We start from the raw sequence: 18,348 nt of genomic DNA on the forward strand, positions 1-18,348 counted from the left end.
AAATAAATCCATTTGTGACCCTGAGCAAGTCACTTAACCCCAACTGCCTTGCCAAGCAAACAAAAATAAATAAATAAATCTAAAGTTATAACTGTAGCTCATTAACTTCCTACATTGTTCTAACATGCCAGCAGCTGTTTACTTTGGAAACCTATTGCAGATATGAGTCAGTCAGTAAAGAAGCATTTATTAAGCACATACTATGTACCAGGCACTATGCTAAGTGCTGGGGATACAAAGACAGACAAAAACAGTACCTTCCCTAAATGAGTTTATATTCTAATGGCAGAGACAAAATGTAAATAAGTAGGTCATGAAGGAAATATGCAGAGTAAGTGGAAGGTAATCTCATTGAGGAAGGAAACTAGCAGCTGAAGGAACATAGTGGCAAGTCCTCTTTGAGAAGTTAGGACATGAGCTAAGCTTGAAGCAAGCCAGGGAAGCTAGCAGGCAGGTACGAGAAGAAAGAGCATTAGGTATGAAGGACAACCAGTACAAAAGGACAGAGATGGGAGACAAAATGTCCTACCTAGGAAGGAACAGAATGTAGGCCAGTGTAGGTATATGATAGTGTTCATGGAGAGGACTAAATGTGTAAGAAGAGTGGAAATGTTGGAAGAAGCCAGGTTATAAAGAGCTTTAAAAGTCCAACAGAGGATTTTATTTTTTATCCTAAAGGTAATAAGAAACCACTAGAGTTTATTATATAAGGAGTGTACTTATATTGCTTTGTTAGCCAAGTGGAAGATGAATCAAAATGGAAGACAGACTTGAGGCAGAAAGATTTAGTAGGAGTCCAGGTAAGAAGTGATAAGGACCTGAACTAGGGTGGTGGCTACATGGGTGAAGAAAAGGGGACACACCCAAAAGATTTGTGAAGGTAGAAAGGACAAGACTTGGCAGTAGATTGGCTATATGGGATGTATAAGAGTGATGAGTTGAGAATGACACTAAGGTTGGGAGCCTGGAGAACTGAGAAGATGCCTTTAACAGTAATAGAGAAGTTGGGAAGAAAGGAAGATAGAGGGGTAAAGCTAATGAATTCTTTTGGATAAGAAGAGTTTAAGATGCCTCCAGGAAATCCAGTTCAAGAGGTGAAAATGTGAAACTAGCTTAGGAGAAAAACAAGGGTTGGATAAAAAGATCTGAGAATCATCAGCATAAAGATGAAAAACATATTGCGACTTATGAGTTCACTAGGTGAGATAATACAGAGGAATCGAGAAAAGGACCCAGGACAGAGCCTTGGGAGACACCTACAGTGAATTTGTGTGACATGGGTGAAGGTCCAAAAAAGAGAACTGAGAAGTCAGACCAATAGGAGAACTAGGAGAGAGCAGTATCATGAAAACCTAGACAGAGGAGTTGATCCTGGAGGAGAAGGCCATCAATAATGTCAAATACTGCAGAAGTCAAGAAGGTTGAGGATTAAGGAAATGTCATTAGATTCGGCAATTAAGAGATCACTGATAATTTTGGAGAGTAGAGTGATGAGATTGGAAGTAAGATTACAGAGGATTTGCAGGAGAATGAGTGTAAAGGAAGTACAGACACTAAGCGTAGATGGTTTTCTCAAGGAGTTGAACTGAAGAGAACAATAGAGAGGCAGTAGGATAGAAGGAGGATTTTATTTTAAAGGACAGGTGAAACAGATGTGTTTGTAGGCAGCATGGAAGGAATCACTGGATAGGAATAAACTGAAGATTAGAAAAAGAATGTGTATGATAGTAGACACAATTTTCTGGAGATGATGGAAGGGACAGGATCAAGGGCACATGTAGAGGATTTGGCCTTGGAAAGTAAACACATCAAGTCAAATTAAGAAACTTTTATTTAGCATCTTTTATGTGACAAGCACTCTCCTAACTGCTGAGGAGATCAAAAAGGCAAAAAAAAAAAACCCAGTTCCTGCTTTCAAATTGCTTATTAAAACAATTACATACAAATGTGATATAAGCAGGATAAGTTGGAGATAATCTCAGAGGGAAGGCACTAGATAGAGTAGGAAGGATTGGGAAAGGTTTCTTGTAGAAAGTGGGACTTTTGTTGACACTTGAAGGAAACCAAGTGGCAGAAATGAAGAGGGAAAGTGTTTCTGTCATGAAGGGTTGCCAAGGAAAATGCATTTGGGAGATGGAGTAATGCCTTCAAGGAACAAGGAAGCCTGTATCACTAGGCTTGAGCATGGAGAATGAAGGTATTAAAGTATAAGAATGGAAAGGTAATAAAGAGCAGGTTATGAAGGGCTTTGAAAGCCAAACATGATTTTATTTTTGATTCAGGAGGTAGTAGGAAGCCTCTGAAGTTTATTGAATAGACAAGTGACATGGTCAGACATGAACTTTAGGACGATTTGCCTACTAAGGGGAGGATGAACTGGAGTGCAGAGAGACTTGAAGCAGGAAAGACCAACAAGCAAGCCATTGCAATATTTCAGGCATGAGGTGACCAGGGCCTGTACCGAGGTGATGGTGATGTGAGAGGACCAAAGGGGGCATTTATGAGAAATGTTTCAAAAGTAGAAACAACAAAATTTCATACTGATTGGATATAGGGGAAGAGAGTGAGGAGTTGAGGATAACAGCTAAGTTGTGAGCTTAGGTGACCGGATGGATGGTGGTACCTTCAACAAAAATAGGGAAGACCCAGGGCAGCTAGGTGGTGCAGTGGATAGAACACTGGCCCTGCAGTCAGGAGCACCCAAGTTCAAATCTGGCCTCGAACCAAACACCTGAAACTTACTAGCTGTGTGAACCTGGGCAAGTCACTTAACCCCAACTGCCTAACCCCCCCCCCAAAAAAAAAGGAAGACAGGAAAAGGGAAGGTTTAAGGGAGGAAATAATGAGTTCAGTTTTGGATACCTAGAATTTAAAATGTCTATGAGACATCCAGTTTGAAATGTCTAATATGGAGCTGAATGTCTAATGTCTAATATTCGAGGTCAGAAGAGAAGTTAGGACTGCATAAATAGATGTGGAAATAATTTGCATAGATATGATATTAAATCCATGGGAGCTGAAGAGACTATCAAGCAAAACAGTATAGAGGGAGAAGAGGGCCCAGGACAGAATCTTAGGGGACACCCATGGCAGCTAGGTGTGGCCTGGATGAAGAACCAGCAAAGGAGACTGAGAAGGAGTTGTCAGACAGGCAGGAAAAGAATCAGGAGACAGCAATGCCACGAAAATCTAGAGGGAAGGGGAGTATCGAGTAGAAGAGGGCGATCAACAATGTGAAAGGCTGCAGAGAGATCAAGAACGACGAGGATGAAGAAAAAGGCCACTGGATGTAGTAATTAAAGGATCACCGGCAACTTTGAAGAGAGCTGCATTGGTTGAATAATGGCATCAGAGTGTTAAGAAGAGAGTGAAGGGAAAGGAAATGGAGGCATCTGTTGTGGAAGACCATCTCAAGGAGTTTAGCCAAGAAAGGAAGGAGACATAGATGATAACAGCTGGCAGGGATGGATGGTTGAAGTGAAAAGGACGACTTCTTTATCTGGGTCCAGAGTGAAGCCAGACATAAGATGTCTGAATGATAAGATAAAGAAGAAGAGCATAAAACAGCTTGGCACAAGATTTATATCATCTTCCTAGATTTTCAAGGGCCATTGAGAGCTCACCTAAAACCTCCAGAACCATAATGCTTTCCATGATACAGATATCTGTCTTGTAATGGAAGTGAGGCAGTGTGGCAAAGGGGATAAAGAGTTGGTCTTGGAGCCAGGAAGACTTGTATGCAAGTCTACCTCTGACACACACTGGTTCTGTGACCATGGTCAAGAAACATTAGAAGAAATTTCCTTGCCAAGGTAATCCTTATGCCAATGAAATCATTGGTCTAGTCCCTATCCCTATATGAGTGTATGTTGTTTTCCCCATATGTAAGTCCCTGTAAGTATGTATACAATTTTTTTGCATTTGTTTCCCTACAACCTAGCATAGCATTTTGCACACAGTAGGCACTTAAAAATGCTCATTGATATGAATTGAATATTATTAGGAGATTGATTGTCAGCATTTAGAAAGGGGAGCAGTAAACACTAAGTGCCAGGATGGATTTGTCTAGTACAGCTCATACCAGACTAAATGCATTTCCTTTCTTGATAGCATTACAGGAAAGGCAGTATGACATAACGAAGAGAGAACTGGTCTTTGAGCCAGGTAGACCTGGGATTAAATCCCACCTCTGACATATATTGGCTGTGTGAGCCTGTTCAAATTACTTAACCTCTCTGTGCTCTAGGCAAATTTTTAGGACTATAAATTGTAGAGAGGTATCTAAGAGATAGGTTTCCTCACTCGGCAGTTCCCTATACCAATGAAATGACGGGTGTAATCTCTATCCCCCATTAATGGTGTCAAACTCAAATAGAAATGAGGGGCCACTAATCTGTAAGTAAGGCTCTCTGTGGGTGGTATATTAACTTAGTTTTATTATATTTTTATTTATTTTGTTAAATATGTCCCAATTACATTTTAATCTGGCTCTGGCCACACAGGAGAGTATTGTGGGCCTTATTCAATCAGCTGCCATGTAGACAGGTAGGTAGAGCCGTGGATAGGGCCCAGAGCCTATAGTCAGGAAGATCAGAATTCAGATCTCTCCTCAGATTCTAACTAGCTATGTGATTCTGGGCAAATCACTTAAATCTCTGTTTGTCTCAGTTTCCTCAACTATAAAATGGGGATAATAACAGCACCTACCTCACAGGCTTGTTGTGAAGGTCAAAGGAGATCCTATTTGTAAAGTGCTTAGCACAAAGTGCTTGGCACATAGCAGGTACTATGTAAATACTTATTCCCTTCCTTTCTCCCCTTTGACACCTCTGCCTTACTGGATTAGTAGATTAAGGGAATGCTATAGTCAGCCCTTACATGAATATCAGTAAGCTAATAAATTGTCTCATGATGTCCTTTGTGAACAAGTTGGAACAATGTGGGTTAGATAAAAATACATGTTTCAGATAGGCAACTGGTTGAATGACTGGACCCAGAGAGGATTATGTGATTAGTGAATTAGTGTCAACCTGGAGATAGGTCTATAGTGGAATACCCCAGGAATTTTTCCTTGGCCTAGTTCTGTTCAACATTTTAATCAAGGATATAATATTAATCAAGGATTAAAATAAAGGGAAAATGGAATTCTTAATAAATTTACAAATAACATGCATCTGGGAGGGAGAGCTAAGACAAATGGAAGAATCAGGATCCAAAAAGATCTTGGCAGTATAAAATGATGGGCTGAATCTAATAAGACAAAATTTCACTGAATCCCAGAGTTGGAAGGGAGCTCAGAGGCCACCTAGATACCAGGAGTTCTCAACATAGGCTCTAAAATGTCCCCAAAATGTCTGTGAATTTGCATGGGAAAAAGTTACATCTTTATTTCAGCATAATAGCTAGCACTTATTTAGTGTTTTAAGGTTTGCAAAATACTTTGTTAATATTATTTCATTATTAATATTATCTCAATTGTAATTGATTTCCTTTATAAGCCTACATACCTTATTTTATCATTAAAACTATAATTCTGAAAAGGGGTCCATACAGGATACATGAAAAAGATTAAGAACCCCTGATCTAGCCCAATGTGTTCCTGAATAAAATCACAGAATTTTAGAGTTGGAGGGGATGTCAGTGTTTATCTAGTCCAAACATATCCAGAAGGAGTCTCAACTCTTAAAATACTCAACAATTCAACATCCAGGTTCTGCCTGAAGACTTCCAATGAAGAGGAACCTGTCACCTTTGGCTCTGCCCTTTGGGGTCCAACAGTTCAAGTTTAAGCCCTCTTCTACATGACTGCCTTCATGTTCCTGAGTCTTTTCTCCAGGCTTTACATCCCCAGTTCCTTCAGCCGATACACATATGACACAAATCAAGCTTCTTCACTATTCTGGTTACCATTCTCTGCACATTCACCAGCTAATCAGCATCCTTGCTAAAGTGTAGCACCTGAAAACACAGTATTGACAATGTGTTCTGACCAAGGCACTTCCTTTCCTTGGAACCCATGTATGTCTCTCTTAACAGACTAAAATTACAAAGAGGTTTTTGGCTCCCATATCACACTATTAACTCACATCGAGCTTGAAGTACTCTAAAACCCTCAGATTTTTTTAAAGCAAACTGCTATCTAATTATGCCTCTCTTCCCATTCTGTAGTAGTGAAGCTGATTTTTTTTAACCCAAGGGACAGGGATATATCCCCATAAATTCGACCCAATACTCTGTCCAGAAATATCACACTCCAGAGTGCTGTTTGAATCAAATTTAAATGTAATTGGGAAAAGTTTAACAAAATAAATTAAAATACAGTACAACACCTATAATATTAATTTGTGGTTTTCTGATTCAATATGTGGTCTGCAGGAATCCATTTCTATATGATGATTACACTGGTCTATACTCTCAGTGCTTCTTAAACTGTGGGTCAAGACACAGTTTAAGAAGCACTGAAGGGGTCACAAGTGGAAAAAGTTTAAGAAGCTCTGGACTCTACAGAATTCTTCTCATCTTTGCTACTGCTGTTGTTATTCATTCATTTCAGTAGTATCTGACATTTCCATTTGGGATTTTCCTGGCAAAAATCCTAGAGTGGTTTGCCATTTCCTTCTTCAGCTCATTTTACAGATGAGGAAACTGAGGCAAACAGGGTTAAGTGACTTGCCCAGGATCATACAGCTAGAAAGTGTCTGAGGCGAAATTTGAACTCGGGAAGATGAGTCTTCCTGACTCCAGGACCACCACTTTTTTCCACTGCGCCACTTAGCTGCCCTTCATCTAATAGTATAGTAATCCTGTTAAACCAACAAGAACTGACCTTCCTGAAGCCATGAAACTTCATGAAGCTCTTTGCAATCATTTCTTCTTTTACTAATTTAAAGAGGGCTACATGGAAGGAAAAGTGGGTTTGAAATCAGAGGACCTTGGTTCAAACTCCAGTTGTATAGCACTGGGCAAGTAAGTTCTTCTCTAAGGAGCTGAGTTTCTTCATCTATAAAATGAGGGTGTAGGGTTAAATGATGTCTAAAAATCTTTTTCTGCTCTAAATCCTTCCATCCTACGAAATGTAAAATTCTACACTTTAATTTTTAAAAATCAATTGGACATAATAGACAAAGCACAGCTAGAAAATCACTTACATAAAAATGATCTGGATATTTTACTGAACTTCAAGATGAATATGAATCAACAGGGTGAAATTGCACATACACATGCATGCACACATGTGCATGCGCACACACACTCACACACACACACTCCGTATTAGGCCACCTTAATAAAAAACTTTGAATCCAGAATGAGGGAGGTGATAATCCAACTGTCTTCTGTTCTTTTCACTTCCTATCTAGAGTAATGCATTGCGTTCTGGGCACTACATTTTAGTAAGAACATGAACCAATCAGAGCACATCCAGTGGACAGAGAGCCAATGGTGAGAGAATCAGGAAGGATATTTTTTTAAAAAATCAATTGAAAGAATCAGGGATGTTACCCCAGTGAAGAAAATAATTAAGGGGAGTATATGAGAGCTATCCAATAATGAATTTTTATAGCACTTTAAGGCTTACAAAGTGCCTGATAAATATTATTTCTTTTGATCCTCACAACAATGCTGAGAGGTGGATGCTATTATTATCCCCATCTTACAAATGAGGAAATTAAGGCAAACAGAGGTGTCTGGGTGCAAATTTGAACTTAGATCTTTCTGACTTCAAGTTATCACCGAGCTTCCTATCTTCAAGCATTTATCTGAAGAACTGTCATGTGGAAGAGGACTTAAAATAGTTTTACTTGGCACTAAATGGTAGAACCAGGGTCCACAGGTACAAAGCCAGCTGCAGAGAGCTAGATTTTAATTCAATATGAAGAAAAACTTCTTAAGAATTAGAACTATCCAAAAGTAGATCAGTAGCCCTTTTGAACAGAGAGACATTATCTTATGGTGGATAGGGCCCTGGACCTTGAGTCAGGCAGACTTGGGTTTGAATTCCACCTTAGACACTGACTAGCTATGTGACTCAGGGCAGGTCACTTAAAACTTGTCTCAGTTGCTGCTTCTGTAAAATAAAAGAGTTGTACTCAGTGGCCTCTAAGGTCCCTTTCAGCTCAAAATCTGTATAATCATATGACCTTTAAAATTAAGAATCATCAATGGAGGTAGTCTTTAAAAGGACTTTGTATAACCACTAAGTGGAGGAATTATAGAAAAGGTCCTTCTTTGATTACTAGTTGGACAAGATGATCTCAGAGCACCTTCTGATTCTATAAAAACTACATTTGGCCATTTGGAGTAGAAAAAGAGAAGTAGATGAGAGATAAAGAAGGAAGGAAAGGAGTATTTTGGCCACAGATAGGAGGAAACAAAAAAAATATTAAGTGAGATGTAAGGGTGCTGGGCAAGGGAAATCCATAAATTTGATTAACATCCCTAAATTTAGGTTAGCATTGTTTTGAATTGTTTTAAATGTCATTTTCATTAGGACACAATATATAGGAATATGCAGGGGGGGAAAAGGATTGTTAAGTACAGACATATGTTTTTTTTACTCAATTCAGGAGCTATTTATCTAGTGTCCATCTACAAAAAAAGGAAAATAAATACTGAATTATTAAAATCACAAAAATATATGGGACCTTCCTTCAAAAATATCATCAGTCATTTACTCATTCATTCATTCCTGACTTCACTCAAGTCACTCGGAACCTCAGTATACTTATATGTAGAATGGAGATGGCTAAAGAGGATTTAAATGAGATAATAAACATAAAAAATGTTGCAGACCTTAAAGCACCATATCAGGGGTTCTTAAACTGGGGTCTGTGATTTTGTTTGTTTTTTTTAAAACATTCTGGCAACTGTATTTCAGAGTAATTAGTTTCCTTTGTAATCATATGTATTTTATTTTATTCATTTAAAAATATTAAGCTGAGAAGCCCATTGGTTTCACCAGACTGCCAAAGGAGTCCATGAAAAAAAAAGTTAAGAACCCCTGTAATATATAAATGCCATCATCATCATCATCATATTTACTCCACCCTATAAGATCACGTTGGATTGAGAGGCGTAAGAGACCTTAGAATTGTCTAATCCAGCTCTTCATAATACAGAGGAAGAAATTATTGCCTAAATAGATTAAGAGATTTGCCCAAGACCATAGAGGTAATAAGTAATATCTAGTATTTCAACCAGCCCCTCTAACTTCCAATCCAATGCTCTTTCAAGAATATCAGACGAATTTGTTGTGAAGTTCAAATGAAGTAAGACAGGAAGGTAAGTACTTCATATTGATGAAGGTTATAATGATAATGGAGGAAAGAGATTTGCCTTCTGTACCTCATGCATATAGGAAATAACTCTTTCCACCCTCTGTTGTTGTTGTTGTTGTTGTTGTTGTTGAGTAGTGTCTGACTCTTAGTGCCCCCACTTGGGGCTTACTTGACAAAGATAGTGGAGCACCTTACCATTTCCTTCTCCAGCTCATTTTTCAGATGAGGAACTGAGGCAAGCAGAGTTAAGTGATTTGTCCAAGGTCACACAGCTAGTTAATGTCTGAGACTGGATTCGAACTCAAGCAGATGAGTCTTCCTGATTCCAAGCCCAGTGCTCTATTCACTGTGCCACCCAACTGCCCCCTCTAGCCTTCCTCTTCACTTAGTGGCATCCAGACCTCCTTTGCAGGTTTAGATCTTTTCCACTCTGCCTCTTTCTAAGAAAGCCTCTTTTAATAGTTTTGTAGTCTCTCACACAGTAGTTTGGATTTTCTGTGATTCAGCAAAGTGTAAACTCTTTGAAAGCAAAGATAATTTCATTTTTGTCTTTGTATCCCCAAAGCCTAGTAGAAAGCCTTGCACACAATAGGTGCTCATTAATGTTGGCTGAGTAGAATAGGAACAGCAGATCATATTTATTGACAAGATTAATCTTCATGAATTAATTTCTTTTTTTTTGTCTGGACTTGCATGTTTTACAATAAAAAAGTTACATAACTTTTGCTCAAATAAGACTACCTTCCTCTTTCCTAACTTTGGACCCTCACAGTTTATCAAAATAAGGATAACAGAAATACCTGTACTGTATGTATAAGCATCTTTTGCCAAAAAGATAATACAAATATGTAGAAAGCTTTTGATCAAAAAAATTTGAAAATTTCCCCTGTATTTTAAAGTTATTAATGTCCTCACAGAAATTAGGCCAAGTTTTAATTGACACAACCAAACTCAGTGCTAAGCAACAGCAGCTCATATGATAAAAAAGCAAAATTGTTCACTATACTCCCTCTTTGGGAAAAATAAGTATGAATCTTTCTGAGATCTGAATTGGCAAGTCACCAAATTGAGAGTTAGAAGGGACCTCATAAATGAATGAACAAGAATCCCTTTTACAGCCAACAAATGGCCATGCAGCCTTTACTTGAAGCCCTCCAGTGGGGAACACCTCCTGTGACTGTGCAGTTATGGCTTAGTTTCTCTACAATCAATTCTAGGTACCTACCAGGAATGTGTTTCCACAGTGCCCACACACTACTCGTGTCCCTTCTGGTTGGATTGGTAATGCAGGCTGAGCAGGCTGTTCTTCGGGAATTAGCATTACTGGGCCCAGATTAATAATGCGTCTACTGTGAAAAGAAAATTAAACAGCTTCCTCATCCCACAAAGAGACTGATGAAGGAAAAGATTTAAAGACTCCTGAGTTATATAGCATATGGTACCAACATACTTTCCACATACACAATAAATGTAAAACTGTCATTCAGTGTTGAAAGGATAATTTTCTTTATCACGAGAGCTTAGCAAATCTTTTATAGGCCAGTCCTGATCCATCATTTACTAAGATCCTGAAAAATAATTTTATTTCTATTCCCAGGTTTTCTTAATTATGAAATAGGAGGGAAAATATCTGATATTCCCTGAAAGCACCAGAAGGGTATTCTCAGTTTGTAAGAAGATCACATAAAATACAAACTGTCAAGTAAAAAAAGCATCAATATTAACTTTATGAGGGAATAAAGTTATATTTTATATGTTCCATTGTCTTAGTGCCTATATTTTTAAAAGTTACAAGCATGACTAATACTTTCCAATATTACGGTTTACACCATATCAACAGGAATTTCCATACCATGTACACGGTAGAGCTCCTATTAAGTTACAACCAAATTGCTGCATAAGTGAAAAAATTGGGCTAGTACTATAAATAAATTGCATCTTCTCATTCAATAAACCCAAATTCAATTCAGTTATTTGTGGTAGTAAGGAGCACTGCATAATATGGATACCAATAAATAATCAACCAATGTCTTTTTGGACAACAAGTTCAGCCTCTTTTTGCTATCAAGCCTTTCATCAGTGCTTCCAACAGATAAGAAAGTGGGGTGCTCCTTCCTCCTTCAGTTTGCTTTGTGGTAGAATTACAAATGACCCATGAAATCTCCAAAATTCAGGAAAGCAGAGAAAAAAGAGATGACTCAAGGTCCTGATATTCATGGATACAAATATGCTCATAATTACATTTATTGTGCATATATATTAATACTGGTAAAGTGTGTACAGTATATGCTTCTTCACACACTATGAAATACATCAATTAAGCACTTACTACTTAAAAGTAATTGACATGGTAAAGGTGAAGTAATTTGACATTTTTGAGGATGTCAACCTAACGAGTCAGAATGATTTAACTCAAGTTACTAAATAAATAGTTATTTAGTATCTAGGAAATTTTCATCAGTTATTCAAGAAGATTATGTACACAAAGGCAGTTCTGCCCATAAAATCCATAGTTCACAGCTCCCATTTAATGTAAAAGAAAAGTGAATTACTGAAGTTATGTATCTTTAATTCTTACCAGTTGGGTCTTGGACATCCTATTCGTCGAGATGTATCCTTACAGATGAGGAGACAATTACACGGACATCTAACATATTTCTTCCCTGTTGGTGGGTTTTTGATTGGCTACATAAGGTGGGGGGGAGACGCCAAACATAGGTCATGAAAAAGAAGAATAGTAATAGTAACATTTATATCATGTTTTAAGGTTTACAAAGCACTTTACAAATATAATTTCATTTGATCCTCATAACAAACCTGACAGGTAGGCACTATAATTATCCCCATTTTACAGATTAGGAAACTATGGCAAGTAAGAGTTAAGCAACTTGCCTAGAGTCACACGGCTAGTAAGTATCTGAGGCCATATTTGAATTCAGGCCTTCCTGACTCCAGGGTGTCTATCCACTCCACCAGCGGGCTGTCACTAAACAGAGAATAGAAAGTCATACCTTTGTTACCTTTTTTTTTTGAATTGTATAAGGTACCTCCAAACCTGAGATTCACTAGTGTACATCAAAGCTCAACTTAATTTAGGCAAGTTCCTATTTCTAATGTTATCAGATCATTGAAAATTTTTAAAATAGAAAACTTTCTGAAAGGCTGGAAAAGTCTTTATCACTTAGTTAAAATTTAAACAACCAGAAGCTAGAACACACTTTGGGAGTAGACAGAAAGAAGAATATGGGGTAAATGATTTATAAAATTACCATGTACTACTTCCTGCCATTCTACACACAAGATATTCTATCTTCCATCTCTTGGAATTAATAAAAACTGTCCCCTACACCTGGTATGCACTTCCTTTTTCACCTCTGCCTCTTAAAATTCCTAGTTTTCTTCAAAGTTCAACTCAAATTCCCCAGTTGCTAATGGAGAGAAAGAGGTGGGAGGGGGAGAGAGAAAGAGGGAGAAAGGGAGACAGAAACAGAGAGAGACAGACCCAGAAAGAGAGATGGGGAAAAGAGGGGAGGGAGAGATAGAGCATACTTACACATGTACATGTGTCTACCCCCAAAAGAACACATGCTTCTTGAGTCCAGGGACTTTTTCGTTTTGTCTTTGTAATCATAGTCCCAGCATAGCATCTGACATATATTTTATGTTTAATAAATGGTTGTGGATTAAGTGTGGTATAAGAGAACAAGGGAATGGAATAAGCATTTACTAAGCATCTATGATGTACTAGGTACTGCGCTAAGCACTTTACAAACATCTCATTTGATCCTCATAATAAACCTGGCGAGTAGCTACTATTATGGACTGCATTATGGAGCTGAAGAAGGCACACAGAGGTTAAATATTTTGGCCAGATTTATATAGCTAGTATTTCAACTCAGATCTTCCTGATTCCAGGCCCAACTGTCTTATATTCTAGTCCCACTACCAGCACAAACAAGTGACCCTGGAAAGGTCACATAACTTCTCTGGGATTTCAGGCTCCTTTACTGTGAAATGAGAGGATTAGGTAACTTCTAAGGTCCCTATCAATTCTAAAACTCTGTGGTTCCTTTGATATCTATGTATATTTAAATATTCTAATTTATATCTGTCACATTCTCTCCAACCATACTGAAACCTTAATTCATGCTCTCCTCACCATTCATTTGGACAATTTTAAGAGGATCACAGAATAAATCTGGAAGCTCAAAGGTACCTCATAGGTCATCTGGTCCAATTCCCACTCTTATTTTACAGATGAGTAAACTGAAGTCCAGAGTTGAAATGACACAGGTACAATATGACAGTGTTGGAAATGGAACCAGACCTTTTCACTTCAAATCCAACAAACATCTTACGCTACCATGTTTCCTCCCTGACCCCTAAAAGACACCTTATTGATCTCCCTGCATCCACTCTCTTCAATTTATTCTTCACACTGCTACCTAAATAATTCTCCCAAGATACAAATCTGATCATGACCAAGTCATTCTCCTGTTAAAAGAGCTAGAGTGGTCTCCAGTTGCCTCCAAATCCAAACTCCTTAACCTGGAGGGCCCCACATCCTTTCCCAGGCATATTTCATGTTATTCCCCAAGAGGCTATATACATCCCCAACAAACTGAGCTGCTAGCTATACCTTGAACTCGAACCTCCATATTGTACTTCTTGTACATCACCCAAGTCATGCCTACCATAGAGTATGTACCCCTTTCCTACTCTCTACCCTTCAATCTCCCTATCTTCCTTCAAGGCTCAGCTCCTACTCCCGCCATGAAGCTTCAAATGATTCCTCCCATTTATTACTGGTCTCTCCTTCAAATAGGCCTAGAACATTTTTGGTTCCTCCTTTGCTTCCATCACTTCCTGTCTCTCATTACACTCATCTTTGTACATGCATTATCCACCTACTAGAGTACAAGCTCTTTGATGGTACAGTCTGCTTTGTTCTTGTTCCTTGCACATATTAGGTATTTAATAAATGTTGAATTGAATTGGGTTTCAAAAAGGTAACTTCACAGGTAGCTAGGCAGCACAAAGCACTGGACCCAAAGTCAGGAAGACTTGTTCAGCCTCAAATTCAAATTCAGCCTCAGATACTTCATAGCTGTGTGATCTTAGGCAGATCACTTAACCTCTGTCTGTCTCAGTTTCCTCATCCATAAAAATGGGAATAATAATAGCACCTATACCCAAGGATGCTCTGAGGATCAAATGAGATAATAATTATAAAACATTTTATAAACTTTAGAGCACTATTTAAGTGCTAGCCATTAGTATTATTATAACCATAAATAAACTATGCCAAGTACTATTTGGGTTTTAAAACATTCTGACAACTCTCTCTGGCCCATATAATTAATACTTGAAAAATTATGAAATCTACATACAAATTGGTACTCCAAATTATAGGCTATTGCTTTAATATCTCTTACCATAAAAAACTATCCAAAGAAACAGAATGCATGGGACCAAGGACCCTGGTTTTCATAAGATAATAATATTGGTAAAACACTTAGCACAGTGCCTGCCTGGCACATAGTAAGTGCTTAATAAATGTTCAATCCTTTCCTTCTCCTTGGTTAATAAAGAAAAACATATCTTTATTTGTCACTTATCTTTTCTGATCTGGCTTCACATATTCGCATATATTCTGGCCAAACTATACTGCTTGCTATTCCTCCAAACTAAACATTCTCTCCCACTGCTATATCTTTGCATAGATTGTCCCCCTTGGAATGCCTTCTCTCTTTACCTCTAATATTAAAATCCTGTTTTCTTCAAGGGTCAATGAAGGTAAAGCCTCCTACAAAAAGCCCTTCCTGATCACCTGATCAGTATTTAGTGTTCTCTCTCTCTCTCTGAATTATCTTGTATTTACATGTACTGAGATATCCTTCCAATCAAGTATAAACTCATTGAGGACAAGAACTATTTCATTTTTGTCTTTAGATTGCCACCATAATACCTTGTACACAATCTATGCTTAATGCTTATTGAATTATTTCTCCATGTCTAAAAAATCATTTTTAAGATGGTCTATGGCCTATTTTTTTTAAAGTTATCTGTCTCTTTCTTTGCTCTACAGTTGCTTCTGAATGGCTAGACATTTGTACTTCCTTGTAACAACTCACTGGGAGAGAACAAAAATTCCCACAGCTCTCCTCATCTCCCATCCCCTTCATTCAAAGATCATGTAATTAAATGAGTAACAAAACAGAGGTAGAAAATTCATTGGGGCCAGTGTTGAGACACAATTGGCATCACTCTTCTCTCTTGGGACAAAAAGAGCTGTCAAAGGTTTAGGATATTACAGGGAGTAATAATTATCTCCATGCAAAAACCTACCTTACTTGTAACCTTTACCATAAAACATTTTTTATATCACTCATTCTTCACAAGGATTGACAATGTAAAAATCTGATATAAACATATTTCTTCCAAGTACAGTGTCAACTCAAGCCTTCTTATTTTTCAGTTTACTTCAATTCAACAAATGTTGATTATGTACAAGGCACTGTATTAGTTTCTGCCCTCAAGGAGCTTATTAGGGTACAGGGCAGAGGGAAGTACTGATAATGGCACCACAGAGGAAAGAGAGTGTGATAAGGACAATGAAATAGGCCAGACAAAATGTTCTAACAAAACTTGGGGAAGGAGAAGCATTCAAGTGGGGGTGTAGGGAAAAAACAAAGTTCATCCTTTAGAATATGTGTTGTAAATCCATTAAACATTATCAAAGTGGATGTGTTTGAGTCACCAAACTATTGGTAAAATGGCTTTCAGTCTAGTTTCAAGAAGTAAATGATTATCTACACTAGTCAAGAAAACTCATTTGAGCACCCTATGTGCAAGAAACACATTGTAATAGTTTCACCCACTAGAGTGAAGCTACATCTCGCATTTACAAAACTGCCTGATAAAACCTTTTTATTATAAGTAAAAGCAGAAAATGATCTTAACTGTGATGGGAACAGAGTCTAACTAAGGACAATAAGTAATAATCTCACAACCTACTATTTGCTGATTTATTTCTGTAAGAAGACAAAACGCATTCCATTCAAAACAATCATGAGGACTTCTTAATTGATTTAGCTTCAGTAATACACTGTGGTCATTATAAAGAGATCCCAGTTTTTGTATTCCTGCCCAACTACTACTGGGTAATGCTACTGATACACTTCATTTGGAAAAGACTTAAATGCCAATTTAGGCTTTCTTGAGGGGAGGTTTGTGGAGGGAGAGCCCTTACCGTAGCTTCATTGCAGACTGTACATTTCACTACATGCTGGTGAAGCTTGCCATCCAAATTGATTAGAGATTGGCACACACGGCAGTTTATTATAGGAACACCACTGGCATCTGGACTAGCAATGGCTGTGTAAGGAGGTGGGAGTTCCGCTGAAAAGACAGGAATCAAGTCAATAAGTATTTATTAAGTGCCTACTTTATGCTAGGTACTGTACTGAGTGTTTGGGATACAAAGAAGGGGAGTGGAGGGCTCAGTTCCTGCCCTTGAGGAGCTTACAATCTAAGAAGAATAAGCATTTATTAAGTGACTACTCTGTTCCAGAAACTGTATTAACTGCTTTACAAATATTAATTTATTAGATCCTCACAACAAAACTGACAGGTAGGTGCTATTATTATTATTCTTCCCAATTTACAGATGAGGAAACGAACAGACAGAGATTGACTTGCCCAGGCTCACACAGCTACTAAGTGTCTGAGGCCAAATTTGAACTCAGGCCCTCTTGATTCTAGGTTCCATGTTCTACCTACTGTACCACCTAGATCCTTAACGCAGGGAGACAAGATGCAAACAACTATGTACAAACCAGATCTACACAGGACAAATTGGACATAATCTTAGAGAAGATACTTAGAATTAAGTGAAAGTAGGAAGGGTTTCTTGTGGAAGGTAGGATTTTAGATAATATTTTAAAAAGTCAGGGAAGCTAGGAGGTGACAAAGAGGAGGAAGATAATTCCAGGCATAAGAATAAAATATGATGTGTTCAAATATGTCTGACTTTTCATGACCTCAGTTAGGGTTTTCTTGCCAAAGATACTAGAATGATTTGCCATTTTCTTCTCCAGCTCATTTTACAGATGAAGAAACTGAGGCAAACAGGGTAAAATGACTTGCCCAGAGTCACTCAGCTAGTAAGTGTCTGAGGCTACATTTGAACTCAGGAAAATGAGTCTTCCTGACTTCAGTCCAGCATTCTATCCACTATGCCTCCTAGGTGCCCAGGCATAGGAGAAAGGTAGTGGTAATGTAGGAAGATGGAATGTCTTGTGTGAAGAACAATAAGGATGCAGGTGTTGCTGGATCATAAGTTATAAGAAAACTGTATATGCAGGTGAGGGAGGGAATGTCATTATTAAGGGGCTAAAAGGGAAATGAGATTTTTAGAGAAATTATGCCTATTGTGAATACAGAGTCACTATAGATGACTCTTAAATATTCTGTAGGGATGTTCAAGGAACAAAAATCTGCTATGTTTTTAGTCCTGTTCTTTAAATAAGTCACCTAGACTGGGTTCCCCAAAATTAGTTTCAGGAGACTAAAACAAATATAGGTATAATAAAATAATCCTAGCTTTGAGTTCATGTCTAATTTTCTTAAGGCTTATCCACAATACCCCAGTTTCTAAAAACTGCTTTTCAAACTTTATGGTCAAATCTAGTGAACAAATTCACTCCTTATTTCAAAAGAAAGGTGATTAAAATTTTATTAGTACCACTCCTTTTCCCATTATATTGCAACCCCTATGACCATTGTTAGACAGCTCCTTCATTGTTGCATCCTCTTATATACAATATCATCATCTAAAGGTCAACTTTCTGCATAGAAGCCTCTCCAAACTTAGCCAATTTAGTTCTTAATGGCAGACACAAAGTCTATATTGTCTGAGATGGTCATGGATAATAAAATGATCCTAGCTTCCAACTCATAGCTGTTACTGGGCCTCTACCAGAAGCTTTTCCAGCTACAGTCCAGTATAAGTCAGTCTGGCTATTCTGTGCCTAATGCAAAAACCTTGGCCCAATATTCAAAGAATATTTAA

The 18,348-nt window shown here is 37.9% G+C and overlaps 1 protein-coding gene across 1 annotated transcript in view; it reads right to left on the reverse strand.

Moving 5' to 3' along the window:
- Window positions 1–18,348, reverse strand: part of PIP4P2 (phosphatidylinositol-4,5-bisphosphate 4-phosphatase 2) — a 70,006-nt gene that overhangs the window by 25,925 nt on the left and 25,733 nt on the right. The window contains exons 2-4 of the mRNA XM_020972887.2: window positions 16,528–16,676; window positions 11,854–11,960; window positions 10,501–10,624 (exon numbers count right to left, since the gene is read on the reverse strand). Coding sequence (XP_020828546.1) covers window positions 10,501–10,624; window positions 11,854–11,960; window positions 16,528–16,676 — 380 coding nt within the window. The remainder of the gene's footprint in view (window positions 1–10,500; window positions 10,625–11,853; window positions 11,961–16,527; window positions 16,677–18,348) is intronic.

The sequence above is a fragment of the Phascolarctos cinereus genome, unplaced genomic scaffold, assembly GCF_003287225.1.
Source record: "Phascolarctos cinereus isolate Bilbo 61053 unplaced genomic scaffold, phaCin_HiC Scaffold_4;HRSCAF=312, whole genome shotgun sequence".
Taxonomy (NCBI): Eukaryota; Metazoa; Chordata; class Mammalia; order Diprotodontia; family Phascolarctidae; genus Phascolarctos; species Phascolarctos cinereus.